Source organism: Protomyctophum bolini (assembly GCF_963924005.1).
Source record: "Protomyctophum bolini genome assembly, chromosome: 15".
In the NCBI taxonomy this organism is placed as follows: Eukaryota; Metazoa; Chordata; class Actinopteri; order Myctophiformes; family Myctophidae; genus Protomyctophum; species Protomyctophum bolini.
Window position 1 is genome coordinate 32,602,435 of NC_137876.1, and position 20,832 is coordinate 32,623,266.

Here is a 20,832-nt window from a genome sequence, read left to right on the forward strand (position 1 = left end):
GTGTGGCCACCACAGCCATTACAAAGAGGAACAGGATATTTCCACTCCCCGCAAGATCAAGGTCCCTTCTTCGCCTCCGACTTCCTGCTCTTCTCTTTTTGCCATGATCTCTCTTCTCATGCTTCCACAGCGCAGTGTGAATAACACACAATGTTGAACGTTTTCATCTATCCATACATTCGTCGATAAAATACCTCTCCTGTCTTCTACACTTACTTATTATTTCCGTATTTTTGCCGTTACACAAATATGTTAATATAACACATTCTCCCATATATTTTAATTTACAGAATATTAGAGTATACTTACCTGTATAGTATCTCTCATCATTCCGTTTAGATTTATTGCCTTCATTTTATTTTATCATTCTGAAACTAAACTAAACAGTAACCGAACTAAACTAGGGGAGCCCTGCTCTCCCAGCTCTTTAAACACACAGCGGTAAACCAGAGGAGCGGTTAGCCTCAATCAGAGCAGATAATCAAGGCCATTATCTCTCTTCCACACTTTTAATGAGATGGAGGCCCCTGTCTCTGGTGCTTTGATCTGTCACACAGGCCTCAGAGAGAGAGCGAGAGAGAGAGAGAGAGAGAGAGAGAGAGCATGGAGCGTATCCAAGAGTATGAGGGGAGAGACAGGGAAGGGGCATACAGCCATACAGTGAGGACCGCCTGGGCAACGATGGACAATGGCTTGTTCAACTGATGAAGGGGACTGAAATGGGGGAAGGGGGGAAGGGGTGGCGGGGGAATGGATGATGATGGAAAGTAGAATGGGAAAGCAAGTACAATAGAGCCGGGACAAGTTGAGAGAGGGACAAAAGGAGAAGCCTAGAGAGTGAGTGTGTATGTGAGAGAGGGAGAGAGGGGGAGAGAGAGAGAGAGAGAGAGAGAGAGAGAGAGAGAGAGAGAGAGAGAGAGAGAGAGAGAGAGAGAGAGAGACGTGGCAGGAGAGAGAAACCTGCCCTTGGTCATTTCTGTTGCTTGTTTTTTCTTGACCACAATGTGAGAGAATATGTAATGATAATAACTGAGGCAATACACTGTCTCTCCATTAGATGCATGTGATTACCGTGCTTATTGTTAAGTCGCTCCAGACAAGAGCGTCTGCTAAATGCCTAAATTGTAAGCGTAGCAGAGACAGACAGACCTTGAAGAGTTTGAGAGCCTCGGTCTGCAGAGCTTCAGATGGCAGAGTGGTGAGAGGGGATCTGAGACCCTCCTTACTGAAACATAAGGCCTCACTCTTCCACAGCGCAGAGTCTGGAAATGAGTAGAAGACACGCACACACGCACACACACACACACACACACACACACACACACACACACACACACACACACACACACACACACACACACACACACACACACACACACACACACACACACACACACACACACACACACACACACACACACACACACACACACACACACACACACACACACACACACACACACACACACACACACACACACACACACACACACAGTATTGAGTTTCAAAACAGTAGTGACCCAACAGCTGACAATCATTGACACAGACAGTCATAAACACTGTCTGCAGTCTAGATTAAGGCGTTCAGTGGGCCTGGATAAAATAACATGTAACATCTGCTGACTAAATATTGGTCCTCTCCCACAGATACTTTCCTAAGGCTCAATCTATTGGGTTGAATTTGATTTCTCAAACATATCTTTTTATTTTATTTAATAAAACGTTATTGACAAAGCTTTGGCTTTAACAACATTCATAAAAAAAGATGTCATTAATAAAAGATTCAAATGCCTCAGTTATTATCACCAGTAAGACGCCCTGAGGGCGAGAAGCGACTTTGCGTGCATGCATCCGCCATTCCGCCTGGGTGACGGCAGACGGCAGACTGCTGGCGCTTTGGCATGGGGGGTCAGATCAACTTATGGAATGAATTCTGTACTGGCCATATATGGAGCGTGTCTTGAGTGTAGTCAGTGTACAGGGTTTGTTGAGGTCAGATCAATACATGGAATGTCAGAACAGGAAGGACGGGTGGGGAAGATCAACACATGGAATGTCAGAACAGGTCATCTCCATATATGGAGATCTAAGGGTTTAAGATGTCACGAGGCATGACCATATATGGGGACGTGATGTCATGAGGCGTGACCATATGGAGGCGTGGGTGACTAACTAACGGACGGACGGGAGATGCAGTTTTTTTTATTGCGACGCTCTCCCCAGGTTGGCAGAGGGAGTGTAGCGCCGAAGATTACATAGACAATTGACACCGAGTGAAAATAATGGGTTACAAAATAATCGTGGGATAATAAAAGGATTTTCACACTTTCATTTCTTCACCCACGGCTAAGCTAAACAGTAGGCAACAGAAAGCCAAGGGCTAGCATAACCTCATTTCATACTCATACTCATTAACCCTCAGCTTACACTAAACCCTGTGTTAAGCATTCACACTTGAAAGCAGAGCCCAAGTACTGTGGTAGTGAGGCGTCTGTGTGGGTCGGTTATACCCACAGTAACTATCCCCTCTCTCTCTCATCGGTTGTGGAGGAGAGAGAGGGATGCAGCACTCTTTCGCATTTTCCCAGTGGAAACCAGAGTTCAACGATGTAATGGTATGTTATTCATTCATGTATTCACCCAATATTGTAGATATATTTACCGTACTCTCATGCAGGTGCATACAAGCGCCATGGACAGCTGTAGCAAATGTGCACTTTGTGCAATTGGGGTTATAGGGTGAGGGATGTCTCACCTGGGTCTCCTTCCGCATCCAGGAGTTTACCAATGAGCTGCTCAGACTCTGTTCCCACCTTGAAGTTGGCACCGCTGCCAGCTGCCACCGTCAGGTGGTACAGCCACGTGTCCTGGCACAGAGAACAGATCATGGTAGAATGTAAGTCAAAACTAAATGAGCAGGATGGACTGTTACGGAAAAAGAAAAATGTTGGGAGGATGACAGCGACTCTGAGGGAGAAAATGAAATCCAGAATTCAGACAGCATGCTGCTCTTCTTATACAACTGGGATGAGAAGGGATTTAAATTTAGATTTCTGGATTATGATTTTCTCATTTTGGACAGGCACACAGTAATGGCATATCACTGTGAGGAATCAGAGGATGATCCGACATGTCACTTTTTCAGTTGAACAAAAGCAGGGAACAAAAGTTTGAGATAATTACATGCTGAAATGTATTTTTGGAATTTCATGCTGTTGAAGTGGACATAGAAACCTGCCTTTTCATTCACATGCCTAGTCTTTATATACTAGTTTAGATTGCACTGTATTGATGCCTGCAGGGGATACAATTCTTTCAGCGACCAAGATAATGTACCTTCTCCTGCTTGGTGCCAATGAGCAGGTAGGTGGGGCTTTGCTCTCTAGCTAGTACCTTCTCCTGCTTGGTGCCAATGAGCAGGTAGGTGGGGCTTTGCTCTCTAGCTAGTACCTTCTCCTGCTTGGTGCCAATGAGCAGGTAGGTGGGGCTTTGCTCTCTATCTGGTACCTTCTCCTGCTTGGTGCCAATGAGCAGGTAGGTGGGGCTTTGCTCTCTAGCTAGTACCTTCTCCTGCTTGGTGCCAATGAGCAGGTAGGTGGGGCTTTGCTCTCTATCTGGTACCTTCTCCTGCTTGGTGCCAATGAGCAGGTAGGTGGGGCTTTGCTCTCTATCTGGTACCTTCTCCTGCTTGGTGCCAATGAGCAGGTAGGTGGGGCTTTGCTCTCTATCTGGTACCTTCTCCTGCTTGGTGCCAATGAGCAGGTAGGTGGGGCTTTGCTCTCGTACCTTCTCCTGCTTGGTGCCAATGAGCAGGTAGGTGGGGCTTTGCTCTCGTACCTTCTCCTGCTTGGTGCCAATGAGCAGGTAGGTGGGGCTTTGCTCTCGTACCTTCTCCTGCTTGGTGCCAATGAGCAGGTAGGTGGGGCTTTGCTCTCGGGGCTGGACCACCAGTGTGCAGTGAGACGACAGGAAACCTCGGCTCCCGGCTTCGTAGTCTTCGTCTGAATCACAGGAGCGGTCCACCTCTTCCACGGAGGCCTCCCGCACTCGCAGCTGGCCCAGAGGGAGCTGATGATCAGAACAAGGCACCAGCATGTCAGCAGAAACACAAGACAACATGGAAAAAGACAGGGAGATCATGGGTATACCGTCAAATCCTCAGGATTAATTTACCCACTTTAACCTTAGTGTCCATATTCTGAGGTCATCATAGAAAACAAAGGTGATGGATCGCACACAGTGACAAGAGTAATCTTCAATTATCTTTATTTTCTACATCAAAGACTTCAACCTTCATCAGTGGGTGGGATAGCCGAAACATCTGTCTATGATGTAGAAAATAAAGATAATTAAGGTTACTCTTGGCACTGTGTGCGATCCATCACCTTTGTTTTCTATTATGTTGTTTTGAGTGGATTTCGCACCAGAAGTCAGAGCGGCAGTGGTTACAAGAAAAGTCATCTATTCTGAGGGCAAAATCAGCTATTCTTCCCAAAGAGATGTGTTTAGGCAAAAAAAGTAACTGACCTAGTATAGAAGCTGGGGGGTCAACTAAGTATATAGGTTAGCTCAGAGTTCCAAATGGATAAATTATCACAGAGGATTTTAATGTGTAACGTGACTAACGTTCCATTAGAAATTAATTGCTGTTAGAAAAACAAATCACAATCAGTCAGCTGGTAGTTCTTCCATAAGTTAAACATTAAAAATGAGGGAATCCAACTGCAATGCTGTGAAAACAAGTTCTAAAACTGTTTTTGAATACCAACCTTGTCATCCTGGTTGCGATAGTAATAGAACACTTTTCCAACCAGAGAGCACCACACCAGCTTGGAGTGTCCATGTTTGACCTGAAAGTGTAGAGAGAGAATTGGTGTTAATAGAATTGACAATAGAATTGTCATGAATCTATTTTCATGCGAGTTAGTTTTAAATGTGATCTGTTGAAATTGCAATTCATCCAACAAAGACATTTATTTTATTCTTTAAATATTCTACTACAAAGAAGAATATATCTAACCCTGCCAATGTTGTCGTATAACTCTGAACTGAGCATGTGAGAGACAAAGGAAAGGGAAAGGGTATAGTATTATTTACTGGTCCCCAGGGAGGGGACATTATTTTCTGTATTCAGCCAGCAGATCAGGTGACTCAGATGGGTAGATGAGGGCACAGGGGGAGTTTTTATGGGCAAGTGCCTTGCTCAGGGACACTACAATATAGTCTGGTGTGCCGAGGGGTTGAACTGGCAACCTTCCTTTCCAGATGGTCACTCTATCAACTCTTCTATACGGCCACTCAATGTCAAGACTATCGCCTGACTACAGTGACTCAAGTCTATTGTAGTCTGTAGACTACTATTGTAGTCTGACAGGACAGATGTTGTAAGTCAGGAAAGGAAATCATTCGTTCCCGGTCTGACATGTAGGTGTCCTCCTGGGACTCTACAGCTGGGTGTGCAGAACGTTTAGAGCTTCTACTCCAGTAACTTCAAGCAACTTAAAACTTTTCAACTGAGCTGAGAAACGTGAATCAAGCAACAGCTGATTCCTGCCAGTTGATTCACCTGCATGCCGAAAATCCATTTCGAACCTGGGATGGTGAAGATAATCATTCATCATAGATGGAATGTTTTCAAGCAGGGCTTAGAAATCCGAGTGAGGGCAATGATGTCACCGGAGGAGGCCTGCAACACAAAGCCAGCTGTTCATCAGCTAACTACGGGTCACTGAGGTTAAGTGTGTGGCGCGAGGCCGCACGAGATTGGCTACCCTTTCATTCTCATCACGTCATAGCCTGTAGATCAAAGCTAATGGGGCGGAAGGGAGGGATCAATCACTAGCCAGCCAGGGGCTGTCAGTCATCTGTCAGAGACTTGTCAACCACACTCCTCTGATGTCAATGGGTCCGTCTGAGCATCAATCTCAGCCCTAGCTAATGGGCAGACAGACCTCGGCGAAGACAACTCACACGATGGAGTCGAATGGTGCACAGAAAAGGTACGCTCGGGTTTGAGCGGTTAACACTGAGGATTTGACATTCCAGCGGTTCTGCCACAATAGCCGTGTCCCGATGTGAATGAGGCTGTCCGAGAATCTGGCTGCGACCTCACAGACCTCGCTCATTTGAATAGGGTGTATAAATATCGCCCTCTATAGAGGGTATGCGCGTGACATCATCATTATACCTGGACGTTATGCGGGAACGCCTACTGAGTGTCAAAAAACGACTTTCTGGCCTTGACAGCCCATACATACCAAAACAGAAAAGTCCTATCTGATTGCATTAAACAATGTTAAACCATACCGTAATGCGCTGTGAGCCCGTAACTGTCCTTCCACACAGGACTACTTTTCTTTTTCTACATCTGAACTGCTTGTATATCATCGCAGAAACCTCCCATCTCGACATTCTAACTTTATTAACAGTTTGGGACATATCAGTTTTCCACCCGACAGCAACGATATGTACATATATATAATACGTTCACTCTATTTCACTTCATTCCCTGAAGGAAACATTGGTTTCCTCTTTTTATGCATCATGAGTCTTCTATATTTTCACTCTACTCTTATCAGAAATATTTGAATATCTGACACTTTTCCTCTTCCTTTCCTTAAAGGAGCATTCAGTGAAGAAAGATGTGCACATGCACGCACTACAGTTTGTGGACACGCAACAGGCCAACAGCACGCACAGGCCCGCCCCCGCTCGATCATGATTGGCGGAAGGCCCCTCTCTATCCTGATTGGATGAAGGCTGGGCCACCTTGCCAAAAATGGATTCTTTTTTTACAAAAAAGGGGGGGGGGGGGGGGGGGGGAGTTAAGAACTGAATGGCTGGAAAATTGAAATGAAGTACACATGTACATGCATAAACTTTCCTTAATGATTATATCTGGTTTCAGTATTTATTATGATGTATTGTCTCTATTATTAAGGTTATTGTAGCCTTCTATTTGTATTGGGGGTGGGGAGGGGAGCGGGGGTCACGAGACATGGCCAAAGCATTTCCGGGGGTCCCCAGCCAAAAACGTTGAGAATCCCAGGACTAGGTAATGGATTTACGAAAAGGTACAAAATTACAAAATATATACAATATGAATTACGATCTAAATAGCATACTACTGTATACAATGCACAGCTCATTCATATTGAGCCTCATTTATACATTGTTGTACAGTACGACTGTGTCACTTGCCGAAAAGAGCAGATTTTCGGCGAGTGACACGACCACAAGAACTGTGAGAATCTTCAACTTCATGCTGACTACGCCCCCGACCCAGTGACCTCTGAACCCCTGACCTTCGTCAGCCAGCCTCTCACGGTGGGCTTGGCGGAGGTCTCCACGGTGACGGGGCCGCTGGCCTGGACTTTGAGAATGTTCTGCAGAACGCGGATCCACTCCTCCAGGATGTTGGGGGAGTCGGCTGTCAGGTAGAAGGTCTTCTTCTCTGTAATCAGCTGATGAAATTAACGAGACAAAAATAACAGGGGAAGATAAGAAGACATTTGGGGAAAAAACGCAACGCAAAAGCAGAGTGAGATATCATCATCATCACGTCAGAGAGAAGATGAGAATCAGTTTCCAACAAAGCCGGGAAAACATTCCACAGCCATGCTGTACCTGATGTCATCTTAAGCCGCTTCTCTGGAATGCAAAGCCCAGCACACTGCTTTAGGAAGGGGATTCAGTGTGTGCATGTGTGCGCGCCGTGTGTGTCTCTACTTGTTGCGTTCATTGTGTGTGTGCGCGCGCGTGTGTGTGCGCGTGTCTGTGAGTGTGTGGGTGCGTGAGTCTGTGCGTGCGTGCGCGTGTGCTTGTGTCGCACTTCTGGGTGTGTGTCCTTAAATGCAGTTAAGTGATTGTTCAATCATAATAGTTGAATCTAACTGGTACTAATGGATGTACCAGTTTCAGATGTGTGCACATTCACCTGGAATGTCTGCGCTCCTTCTCCACGCGCGATACGGCACGACGAGTTCAGCTCCATCTGGCCCTGAGGCTTCCTGATTACGTCACTCTGAAGAAACACACATCCATGTACATGCACGCACACACACACACACACACACACACAGACACACACACACACACACACACAGTGTTAGCTGCTACCACATACATTACACATAGGGGGGCACGCACACAATTAGCTAATTCACTAAAGGTTTTGCAGTGATCTGTGGAATCAGCCCATCCTTGCATGTGGTTCATCCTCCGTCAAAATGACGTCGCTGTGGCCTCCACCACTGGATGCATCGGGAGGTTGCACGGGACGTTGTGCACAAGCATGAAATTGAAACAGCATGGATGATGTCACAGTTATGTAAATGTGTCTTCACATTGAATGGCCCTACTGAAACCACTGTTGACTGAGGAGGTTCTGTTTCACTTTTGAGGTTGCTTGGATACGAGATCTTCCCTACCACCACCACCACCACCAGCCAAGTATCGTTTGGAGCGAGTGTGAGAGCGAGGCAGACTCACAGGAGATTTGTAGTAGAGTATTTCGCCATTCCTCAAGATGAACCAGCGTCGTTTCCAGGCCTTGACTTGACTGCCCATCTTCAGCAGGTAACCAGATTTCTCCAACATCTCCTACATATACACACAGTAAGAGAACCTGATTCAACACAACTGACCGCAAAGCATGACAATCTGATGGCTCAGACTGTCATGCATTTAGGTTAGCTATGCATTTGAGTTTCAATCATCTTTAATATTATCTCATTCTGTGGAAACCATTGACCATATTCACACGGCATCCATTTCAGTCAACCACCACTGTGGAAAGTAGGCGTTCAATTGTCATTGCACCAGAAACTCCCACAGTTTTGTCAGGGTGCCTGTTCGGCGGAGAGAGGAACTGGGAACAGTAGCATGCATTATGTCCTCCCAGTGAAACACCAGTGAAAAGAAGGTATCAGCAGTGAAAGGGACCACTTGGGTAATTGGCACAATGACTAAATTGGGAGAAAATGAAAGATCCCCACTCACAGCTCCAGTGCTCTCGCAGGAGTAAGCAGAGGTGCGCTGGACTTTGTGTTCAGGCTCTGAATAGTCACTGTCCAGAGAGTAGGCATCTGGTGGAATGGCGTAGTCACTCTCTGAGCTGATGGAGGACATGGACACACCTGTAGGACAGCAGAGGACCAGGGAACCAGGGAGTGGAACGTATTTAAAGAGATCAAACAATATGAAACTATACACGCACCAATTCATCTCTTGTTCTATATCTCTTGATTGTCTCTTTTACATTTGACCTTTTCAACCAAAACATAATCATCTCTTTGGGGCAGCCTACAGATCAAGGACCACTTCACCACTTTTCAACCTATATCTTCATATAATTGTTGCTCACTAATGTTCATGATAAAATACCACAAGCCCACATTTGTTCTGTGTCTCATGGGAGGGATGTGGGCAGTTTCAGAAACCCGTCCACCAGTGACATCATTGATGGGGAATTTGACATATTGTGCTTACGACACACAGTATGGCATCCCCCCTAGTGACCCCCTTCACATTCAGTAAATCCTGTGCTCTTTTGTGGCCAGATGTAATTTCCTGGGATCTAGTAGGACTAGAGTAAATAATAATAAAGAAATGGCTTTAACGTTGTCCTTTAAAACCCATTTTGGGTGGGAACCCGTTTTGGTGTTAGCATTACGTTGTGCTTTAGCTATTGAAAAACAGCAGATCTACAAGCTCATAGCACGCCACCGAGTGGCGCGCTACGAGCTTGTAGGTCTGCTATTTTTTTTTAATCGAAGAACGACTGACATAGAAACATACTGTAGCTTTTTCAGAAAACTGTCAGGATGTAGAAGACATTTTCTTAATCTTATCTCAGGTCAGAATGGGTTAAGTACCAGTGACGTTGATAAAATCCCTCACCTCTCTTGACCGCACGAGGACTCCCTGGGATGCTGCCCTTTCTGTCCGGGCTAAGCATGGAGGTGCGTAAGCTGGCCAGAGAACTGCTGTCATCCTCTGACCCAGAGTCGTCATCAGGCAGAGGGACACTGCTGATCTGAGTGGCTTTCTATTACACACAAACACGGGAGGTAAGCATTAACCACATGCCCTCACTATTCTTGGGCGACACTCAACACTCAGAAAATGGCGGATCTACAAGCTCACAGTGCTTCGTGTTTGCATTGAGTTGTGAGCTTGTAGATCAGCTGTTTTCGGCAAAGAGAATGAATTTGGAGTGAAGCAACTAGTATAGAGTCCTGGGTGACCTGCATAGGGAAGTCAACACACCATCTATATCATTCACTACGGTCGTTGTTATAGTTGTGGTGTGAACTCTGCCATCCACTTCAGTTAGATCCATTTGTATAATAATATAGTCATTTATCAGTTATGAATCTATAAATTGCAGAACCAGGTGGGCAGCGTCCATCCAATTGACTTCAATCTTGGCGTGTTTGTCGCTGATGACCTGGAAATCATTTGTGCTGAAAGGGAATTTGGTTGGACCAGCAATTGTCCACAACCATAAAATCACTGTCCGTATATATTAATTATAGTAGACTTGGTGTGGACGGACCATTGGCTAAGGCATAAGATCAAGTTGGCTCAAGTTTAAGAACAGATTCAACGCAACAAACTAACAAAATACTGACTCGTCCTCACATTGTACCTACAGTATAAACCCTGTTTTTCCAGGGTTGTTTTTGTTCTTTATCCCCTTACCCCCTTCAGTGTAGTCTACACAGGCACATTGATGTTCTTTATCCCCTGACCCCCTTCAGTGTAGTCTACACAGGCACATTGATGTTCTTTATCCCCTTGCCCCCTTCAGTGTAGTATACACAGGCACATTGATGTTCTTTATCCCCTGACCCCCTTCAGTGTAGTATACACAGGCACATTGATGTCCCCTTACCCCCTTCAGTGTAGTATACACAGGCACATTGATGTCCCCTTACCCCCTTCAGTGTAGTATACACAGGCACATTGATGTCCCCTTACCCCCTTCAGTGTAGTATACACAGGCACATTGATGTCCCCTTACCCCCTTCAGTGTAGTATACACAGGCACATTGATGTCCCCTGACCCCCTTCAGTGTAGTATACACAGGCACATTGATGTCCCCTTACCCCCTTCAGTGTAGTATACACAGGCACATTGATGTCCCCTGACCCCCTTCAGTGTAGTATACACAGGCACATTGATGTCCCCTTACCCCCTTCAGTGTAGTATACACAGGCACATTGATGTTCTTTATCCCCTTACCCCCTTCAGTGTAGTATACACAGGCACATTGATGTTCTTGTAGATCATGTGGGTAAATGGACCTGCTGCTGGATACTGGGACCCTGAAACAGAGACAGGGGAAAAACAACAACACTTTACTGTTGGCTTCATCCTTTTCTAGTAATTACTATAACAACAGGTGTGCCGATTCCAGAATAACAAACTGTTGAAAAAGCGATGTCAACCACAAGCAACTTGTGTTCATTTCAGACTATCTGTTCAATCTGGTCAGAGCACAAAATATGCCAACAGCACTCAAAGGAGAAACTAAAGGAGGGAATTTATCTGACAGCAACCTATGAAGTCATCCAAAGCAGCCCATTTGGCAGTCGATGAGATATATACCAGGCACTCGGTAAACGCAGGGTTCTGAATGCTGTCAAATCTCAAAGTGTTAAAAAACACGGTGAAATGTAATTACACCCTGGTCCATGCTCTTTTCATCACAGCTGATTAAAAAGCAGGATTTCCCTCCCTCACATCCACCACAACACTCCCCCCTCTGTTCTCCCTCTACGTCTTTAAAGGGAAAGGGCTTGCACCTGCACAGGTGCACGAACGCCTCAGGTAAAAAAGGAAGTGACATCAAAGGCAGCAATGACAGATCTGACCAACTACCTGTACACTCACCACCCACCTCTTCAGCATGAAGGCCTGTTCAGACGGGGAGCGACTGACGCGCCTAGTAATTCATTTTCAATGAGAGGCGTGCATTTATGTTTTGGACGCGCAGAGAAGTTGAGGGGCGATTACGCATTGCACAAGCGTATTTTCATGGGCGCATGGGGGCCTAAAGATGAATACAAAATTAATATCAACATCTTAATACTGTCCAATAGTTCGATACAGAGGGGGTGAAATTATGACAGGCAGTTACTGCTGTCAAAATATGACTCCCCGGTCAAAAAACACTTTGTTTGAAATAGACACTTCTAAGGTGTGATTTGGGGCCCTAAAGATGAATACAAAATCAATATCAACATCTAGACCTGGATTATGGTGAGGTTTTTTTTCCTGTGCCCCTCATGAGCAGACCTGGAGCAGACCTGTCACTGCCTGCGTCACTGCCTGCGTCACTCGCTCCGCGTTTGAAAGGACCTTAAGAATGACATATCACTTCACAGTACTCGAGTCACCATGCCATACATATACACACACACACGCACGCGACAGACAGACAGACAGACAGACAGACAGACAGACAGACAGACAGACAGACAGACAGACAGACAGACAGAGACAGACAGAGACAGACAGACGAACAGAGCAGAACAGAACTGGATGGAAGGCAGTTTTATTTCCTTGTCTTTGCTGGATTAGACTTAATGAAATTTATGGGCTTGGACTTCAAGTGAATGCCATACTGTCATAGAAAAATTGTGTTTGGCAACAAGGGAAGATGTGGATGGCTGGTTTCTTGTTTTTCCCAGCACTGACAGGTTACTCACCTCGTCCAGGTCCCCTGGCTCCAGGATTGGCCTCTGACACCCGCATGCCTGACTTAGCCACCGCGTAGATGCGACTCTCCTGTAGAAATTGAAAAATAATTTTGATGATCTACACCATTCTTCTCTTAACTTCAAGGCCAAAAAGCCGCACTAGTGATCATTATGCTTATTTTTACATTTTGAGAAAACATACAAAAAAAAATGTAAATGTTTCTTCTGTTGTCATCCTACTATAAACTCTGTACGCGTGTACAGTACGTACGTCTGTAATCCACATAACTTGAGAACCGTTCGCCCCACTGACTTCAAATTTGACACACACACGTTCCACACCACCCGGCCTTTCCAGAAACACCACAAAAGGCTCTGGTCAGGCTCTGCCAGTGGACTTTTCACAGTCAGTTTGCACTATTCAGACAGACAGATACAGAGATCTCCATATGGGACACAGACAGACGCTTTAAACGGGTGCTATGACAACGGCTATTGTATACTAGGTTCCCAAGTAGGTCAGTGGCCGACGGGCACAGGTCTATTTTGGTGTAATGCATCAACTTCAGAAACACATTCCACATGGCGATAAAGATTATTCTGATTTTAAATACATGACAATGGCTGCAATACTGTCAATATAACGTGAATAAGTATTGTCATTGCAAGGGAAGACAATGTGGAAACAGTTATTTATTTTACCAAAATAATCTTTAGCCCGTTACAAACAAACAAAACAACCCAAATCTAGAATGTGACTGGAAGGACATCTCTAATCCTACCCAAGAGGGGAAGCGATGCAAGGGAGGAGTCGGGGGCTTCAGAACCTCCGGATCCAGACGCTCAAGTTCCTCGGCGAGCCCCACGAAGGACACTCCATCTCCGCGTGGAGGCTCTTCCTCCGGGCCCTGCCCCTCCACCACGCCTTCCATGCCGTCAGGCAGGCCGTCGTCGATGTCCGTTTCCTCCACAACCTGGGCGAAGGGCGAGGTGGCGGTGCCGGAGCTCTGCAGGGTGGACGAGGAGGTCATGATGTCTATGTTGACGTTGAGGTGGTGGAGCCGGTCCAGGCTGGGCTGAGGCTGGCTATAGTGCTTCTTCACCAGCTGAATGCTGTCCCTGGGAGTCAGAGGGGTCCGCACCTTGGGCAGAGTCATGCTGGTGCCTGATGGGTGGGCCTGATGTTGGAGAGGACTTGTCGGGAAGGGGTGGTTGGTGGAAGGAGAGCGAGACAAGAGTGGGCTTTTGGGAGTGATCCCAGGGAGAGGTGTGTTGTGGGTGCTGGGCCCGTGGGCCATCTCGTAGGCAGAGGAAGACGACGAGGATGACGAGGAGGACGAGTGAAGGCACTGGGAGCGGAATTTGATGTTGAGCTCGTCGGAGGAATTGTCTCTATCGAAGCCGCCGGCTCTGCCCTCCGGCCTCTCCCTGGTGGGAGGCAGGGGTCCCACTGATTGATCCAGACCACTGTTGCACATATGGCTGCAAGGGCACTCCTTGCCTCGACTCGGACAGTGAGCGTCATAGTTCCCTATGTCGCCTTGACACGTCCCTTTGGCATGCTGCTCAGGAGACCTCTTTACATCTGAAAGGAGAGACAAAAGCACGTTTAGTTTACATTGAAATCAAGGCCCAAGATTGAGGTTAAGAAAACAATGCAAGGCAATAGTACTGTAGATGGTGGTCATGATAGTATGAATGGGCAGAGACAGGCTTTTGAAGTGAAAGACACGTTTCATTTGATTCAAGCCACCTAATCCCAAAGTCTTTTCATTTCACCCTGTGTGCTCCACCCTTACCGGTGCCGTCTGGTTCTGTAACAGGACATTGCCCAGTTTATTATATTCAAGCACACACACCCCACTGCTTCAAAAGCTTTGCTCTGCCTGTCCCTGCAAGACAATGTGAATTATATGGCGGCCACACCTGACGGTGAGGTCTTAATGCTACAAGGGGCTGCACGGGGCCCAGCCTGTCGCCAGCCGTCGTCTTGGGCTGGCGGTGTGCCCGGGCAGCTGGGAGGATACAGGGGGCTGTTGGGCACCAGGTGGGCGTCAGTCGCTGGGGAGGTAGTGGTGGGTGCAGGGGTTGCAGGTTTTTCCAAGAGAACTGCAGGAAAAATAAGTGTTAAATAGCCCGAGGTGCGCACGCTTATCTGACACACCAAAGGTCCAACATGCACCCGTCGCTCCCAAAATGCGTTGGTCCGACATGCGTTGCGTCGTGCTTGCTGTTAGGGTTAGTTTAGGGTAGGTTGTCAGACTGTCGGAGCTTTGATGTGTCAGAAATAAAGCCTATACCCCGTATGTGTCCATTATAACATTCTAATTATTAATAAGCAAAATGATATTATTGGCGGCAGGAAAGAAAGCTATCACAAGAAAATGGGGACAGATGGAACCTCCAACACAGGGAAAATGGGAGGACTTGATTCAGGAGATACATTTCATGGAGAAACTGACACACCTTCTGAGGCTACAGGAAGAAAAAATGGAGGACAAATGGTCTAAATGGACAATATTTAAGAGTATGGGGGAATGAGAAACAATAGTAAAAATGTAATGTAACAAATTTGAAACGCAATGTCGATGCCTTTTTATTTTTTATTTATTTTTGTATGTTTGTGGTGTTGTGTGTACTGTATGTTTTCTTCTGTCTTTTTGTCTTGAAAAATCAATAAAAATTTAAGTTAAAAAATAAGAAAAAATAAATTATAGTGTAAATGGTAGTGTACTGTATGCGTGTGCGTGCGTGTGTGTGAAAAACAGATGCGCTCTAAATTCCATTGTAATGCAAAAGACATAGCTGATTCGAGATCAGGCCCACAGGGCTTTAGCATTTAGTTCCAGATCACCATGTAGTTTGTCCTGCAGCACCAGGATCTGTTCCGTCTGCTTCAAGTTGGCCATTTTCAGCTGCTGGTTCTCCAGCTCCATCTATAACACAGAACATGATTTAACACGATTTAACACAATACAACAATGCATTCATTACCAAGCTTTCAAATGGACAATTTTTTTTGAATAATCCAGTTAATTAGTTTAAGAAAAATGGACCCAGTCTCTAAAATGTATTTTGTCAACTAAATTTGTTAAAAATTATAATAATAATAATTTAAAAAGTCCAAGACGCTTTGTCACTACTGTCGCCTAGCTCAGTGACTCTTTGTCACTACTGTCGCCTAGCTCAGTGACTCTTTGTCACTACTGTCGCCTAGCTCAGTGACTCTTTGTCACTACTGTCGCCTAGCTCAGTGACTCTTTGTCACTACTGTCGCCTAGCTCAGTGACTCTTTGTCACTACTGTCGCCTAGCTCAGTGACTCTTTGTCACTACTGTCGCCTAGCTCAGTGACTCTTTGTCACTACTGTCGCCTAGCTCAGTGACTCTTTGTCACTACTGTCGCCTAGCTCAGTGACTCTTTGTCACTACTGTCGCCTAGCTCAGTGACTCTTTGTCACTACTGTCGCCTAGCTCAGTGACTCTAAACCTGTGGGCTGAGAAGTCGTCAAATAAATAGGCAGCAGGGATGGCTCATTAAGGACGGGAAAGCCAGCAACAGCTGCAATCAGTTCTCCATAGAGTCGACTATGGGAACTAACAAAATCGTTTCACAGCTAAAGGATATGATTAGCAGTGGTGGAAAGTAACCAAGTACATTTACTTAAGTACTAAACTTAAGTACAGTTTTGAGGTATTTGTACTTTACTTTAGTATTTCCAATTTCCAATACTTTTACTTCTAGCTGCACTACATATCAGAGGCAAATATTGTACTTTTTTAAAATTATATTCTACTTTGTACAATATTGTACTATTTTATTTGAAAAATGTTGTTACTAGTTACTTTGATTATTATTACAAAACATACATTAGCCACTTCAGCCCTATACATTTTGGCCATTTGAAAATAGCCGATCTACAAGCTCACTATGCGTCGCGGTGTGACGTGAGCTTGTAGATCGCTATTTTAAAATTTGTTTTATACATTTGAAAACTTTAAATGGGACATTATGCATACTGAGTACTTTCTACTTTTGGTACATTTTGATTCCAATACTTTAATAGTAACTTTAATAGTATTTCTACATTGCAGTATTGATTTGATACTTTTACTTAAGTAAAAAAAATTGTGTACGTTTTACATTGCTCCAAATGAATGACTTCCGCCCGCTTTGTTGCTGGTTGCCAGAGTTTGTCATCAACGTACACATGCTAGATCGCCAGACAGGAAACCTGTCTATTCCTTGACGGTGAAAGAATGTTTCTATTCATTCTTCAACCATCAATCAACAAAGCGTATGGTTTCCATCACTGGGAATAGTGTCTCTGAGCAGGCTGAAAGCTTTTCAAGACTCTGGTTCTTTTAGGCAGAGATCTAACTATACATGTCTGAGCTTACCTCTCTAAGCTTAAAGGTGACCCAGTCTTTAATCTTGGCAGCCTTCTCTTCAATGATCTTTGCCTCCTGGGCTCTGACTAAGATCTGCAGTCAGAGAAAAATAGGGTTTCTGTGGATTACAACCTACATTTTATGAACATAAATGGACATTTCTTGATCCTTATCTAGCCGCTCCACATACCTGTTTTTCCAGCTGTATCTCTAATCGCTTTATCACCGCATCTTTTTCTTGCACTTGACTGGTCAGTTCCTGGTGTTTTCTGTACAACGAGATCTCCGATTCACTGGTTTGGATGTTCGCCGATTTGAGCTTCTCTTCCATGACGTGGATCTAAAAGACATCATTTTGATAAAGTAAAAGGTATTAGCACCAACAGTTTTTTGGTGTGTGTGTGTGTGTGTGTGTGTGTGTGTGTGTGTGTGTGTGTGTGTGTGTGTGTGTGTGTGTGTGTGCGTGCGTGCGTGTGTGTTGTAGCAGATTGCCCTTTAAATGTAAATTCACAGATATTCAAATTTCAAACAGATAGTAGTAGTCCGAACACAATAACTCAATTGCAGTAAAATGAAAAACATACAAATGTTGTCATGGCTTTCAAAGGGCTACAACTCCCCTAGGTGTAATGTGACTTGATAGCACAATGACTATGGCTTAAATGCTAGCACGTTGCAATTAAAACAGCTGTTATGACATAGACATGACATATACAACTTTAGGCAACCTTTTTTGAGTGGAATTGTCGTCATAACATGACGTTTTGGTGTCTATTAAGGCAGGTAACAATTCAAACTTTTTAAATATTGTAGCAGACACTAGTATAGTTTTGTTTTTAAGTAATCCCAGTTTGTGTGGTTATTTATCACAGATGGAATGTGTTTAGAGGAGTGAAAGATTCATGACCATGACCATCGGGAGAAACAGATTGAACTGAGACTAGTACAAACTAAGTACGAAAATACATCGCATGGATGCACCTGGGACTTATCCTCAGTGATGTATCCCAAGGTCATCAGGGTTTCGGGTCTCGTGAACATCATACCCCTCACTCGGGTGACCCAGCCGGGGTGATCAAGTCCCGACTTACATCCCAGTAGCTACCCTCGATCAGACCCACTAGGGAAAGACACACAATCCGTTGGAACCACTCCGGAACTACTCTGCTGGGACAGGGAGGCATAATTCTGGGATTTGGAAGGACTAGGCTCTGTGGGTTGACTCCTCCTACGTCTCACCAGGTCCACTCCTACTCTCACCAGGAGTACAGCTAGGACCTGTGCATTGCACCAGACTCCCAGCACCAGACACTTCATTCAGGAGTGGTGGATTCTTGAGCCGCAATGGTTCTGCAGGCTCCAGCTGGGCAACGGTGGTACTGTAGGCTCCGCTTGCGCCTCGAATGGCCCTCCTAAAGGCCTCACCGAAGGCTTTTTGGGCTTCCTCCTCACAGAGGATGCAGGCTGGGGCGCCAACCCATATTGCTCATGATGTGCCGTCTACATTCTGGCTGTCACCCGTCTCTCCGGTGGTCACCAGACTATACCTGGTTGTCACATAGTCTAGTCTAAGTAAACTTAACAAAGAATGGGCTCAAATAATTAATTGTTGAAAAAACAGTTGAAAGTCCTTCCTGCAGCCTGTAACCTGTGGTCAGTGGTGGAAAGGAAGTAGTACATTTACTACTACAAGTACTATACTGTACAATTTACTGCATTTAGAGGCACTTTTACTTTACTGGAGTATTTCCAATTCACAGTACTTTTACCTCTACTAATAAGAGGTGGAAGAGCCACCCATCGACTAATCTAATATACGGCAATCTTCCCCGTGTTTCTTCACTGGCCCCATCCAGAAGAACACAGTTTGCCGGCCACTGCTACAGAGCTGACAATGAGGTTATATCTTCCCTTCTTCTCTGGAGTCCTGCCTCTAGAAAGCTGTCGTTCCCGGATGTCATCACTAGGGACACATGCTTCAGTAAGCAGGAACTGGGGGTGGCAATGAAGGAGCAGAAAGTCTGGCGTAGCATTGTGGAATCCATGATCTCGACCGTGGGCTATTATATTATTATATTATTTGAAAACTTTAGTTGGTTACTTTGTAGATTTGAATTAATGTTACATAACATACTGTACATGAACCACTTCAGTCCATACATTTCAGCCATTTGAAAATAGCAGATCTATAAGCTCACACTGCACATTGTAAGCTTATAGATATGCTATTTTCAAAGATTTGTATCCATTTTGTACATTTGAAAACTTTCTGCATAATGAGTAGGCTACTTTATACTTAAGTAAAGTAAAGTTTCAGACTTTTACAGTACAGAATGTGAGCAGCCTGTAAGTGACCTGAAGTGCCGTTTGGAACAATAACTGTGGAAGGACTAAGCTCCCGTACCTGTTTCTCAGCATTGTCAGCCCGCAGGTCAGCTTCCATCACCCTCTGTTCCAACTCCTGCATCTGGAGACGGGACAAACAGGTTACCACGGTTACCAATGGGTATGGGGGTCCGCAATCAAACACATTCTTTTGGGGATCCTTGATGTGAAAACGTTTGAGAGCCACTGGGTTGGAGGGTGGTTAAGGAGCCTTAGGGGGAAATCCAGACCTCCTAATGAGCTCCTTGCACTGGCACTGCTGTAGTTCCATTTAATTAAGAACGCAGATCTAGCTCAAAGCTCTCGACGGAAACTCAGTGTGCTGCAGGTTCTGGCACGATGCATCCTGCAATCTGACACACTAACTGATCCACAAGACAGACAGACACAGAGACAGAGACAGACAGACAGACAGACAGACAACCATGCCAGCAGTCTGCCTGTGGACACACTCACTAACATATACAAAGACCGCAGACGTATTGAACAGACACACAGTCAGTCAGTCAGTCACACACTCACACACTCACACACACACAATCCTACAAACAATAGATTTTACTCTGAAGACATTTCAACAGTGAGTGAGTGTGGTGGGGATAGGAGATAATACAAGGTTATTGGAAGATTATAACAACTCGAACCTCAGCATTCGTATTCTGGGAGGAACAGTCGCCAAAAATAGTTCAGCGCTGTGAGCTTTCAAAGAGATATATATATAGTTTTTGGAAAACAAATTTGGAGAAGAAAGAAAAAAGCGGTCCCACTACAGTTGCAACTCAGGTCCGTTTCACTAAGACTAGAGGGGTTTAATTGGATAAGATATGATAAACTGTGAAGACAGTGAACATATAAAATGCTTGTTGAAGGTGAAGAGCAGACCTTAAACTCAGTATGGCGGAAGAGGGTCAAACCTGTGCCGAGCAAAGACAGAAAGGAGGGGGGTTATTATCTCAGAAGGATTATCTGTGGTGAGATCAGATGTTTTCACATCGCTAAAGGGCTGGTACTTAAAGCACAGGGGCATGGTAACGTAAACACAGAGCATAGCTGCAGAACTAACAGCGAGTCTCCTCCTCAGAGAAGCCGTCCATCTTTCACAACAACACTACCTCTGGACAAACAGTGGTGTGATGGAAGGCACACTAATATAGTCTTGGACTCAACTTTGAGACCACATGCCTGCGTCACCTTGTGTGCAATCATGTTTACTTCAACTTTCAAGTACGCACACAGTCACTGAAAGTATTTGCATATGCACCTATGAGTGTGCAGCGCGCGGCGCACACACACACAGAGTTTGACACAGGATGCCCCCCCCCCCCCCAGTTCAGTGACCCGGCTGAAA

General features: G+C 45.2%; 1 protein-coding gene across 2 annotated transcripts in view; it reads right to left on the reverse strand.

Annotated features, from left to right (window-relative positions):
- The window catches only part of plekhh1 (pleckstrin homology domain containing, family H (with MyTH4 domain) member 1), a 49,386-nt gene that overhangs the window by 10,136 nt on the left and 18,418 nt on the right, over window positions 1-20,832 (reverse strand). For both annotated transcript variants that reach the window (XM_080784874.1, XM_080784873.1), the window contains exons 3-19: window positions 19,504-19,566; window positions 17,290-17,439; window positions 17,109-17,192; window positions 15,563-15,644; window positions 14,635-14,817; window positions 13,491-14,293; window positions 12,718-12,796; window positions 11,249-11,331; window positions 9,901-10,048; window positions 9,001-9,137; window positions 8,491-8,601; window positions 7,937-8,023; window positions 7,305-7,463; window positions 4,770-4,850; window positions 3,889-4,068; window positions 2,756-2,867; window positions 1,150-1,262 (exon numbers count right to left, since the gene is read on the reverse strand). In XM_080784874.1, coding sequence (XP_080641000.1) covers window positions 1,150-1,262; window positions 2,756-2,867; window positions 3,889-4,068; window positions 4,770-4,850; window positions 7,305-7,463; window positions 7,937-8,023; window positions 8,491-8,601; window positions 9,001-9,137; window positions 9,901-10,048; window positions 11,249-11,331; window positions 12,718-12,796; window positions 13,491-14,293; window positions 14,635-14,817; window positions 15,563-15,644; window positions 17,109-17,192; window positions 17,290-17,439; window positions 19,504-19,566 — 2,655 coding nt within the window. The remainder of the gene's footprint in view (window positions 1-1,149; window positions 1,263-2,755; window positions 2,868-3,888; window positions 4,069-4,769; window positions 4,851-7,304; window positions 7,464-7,936; window positions 8,024-8,490; window positions 8,602-9,000; window positions 9,138-9,900; window positions 10,049-11,248; window positions 11,332-12,717; window positions 12,797-13,490; window positions 14,294-14,634; window positions 14,818-15,562; window positions 15,645-17,108; window positions 17,193-17,289; window positions 17,440-19,503; window positions 19,567-20,832) is intronic.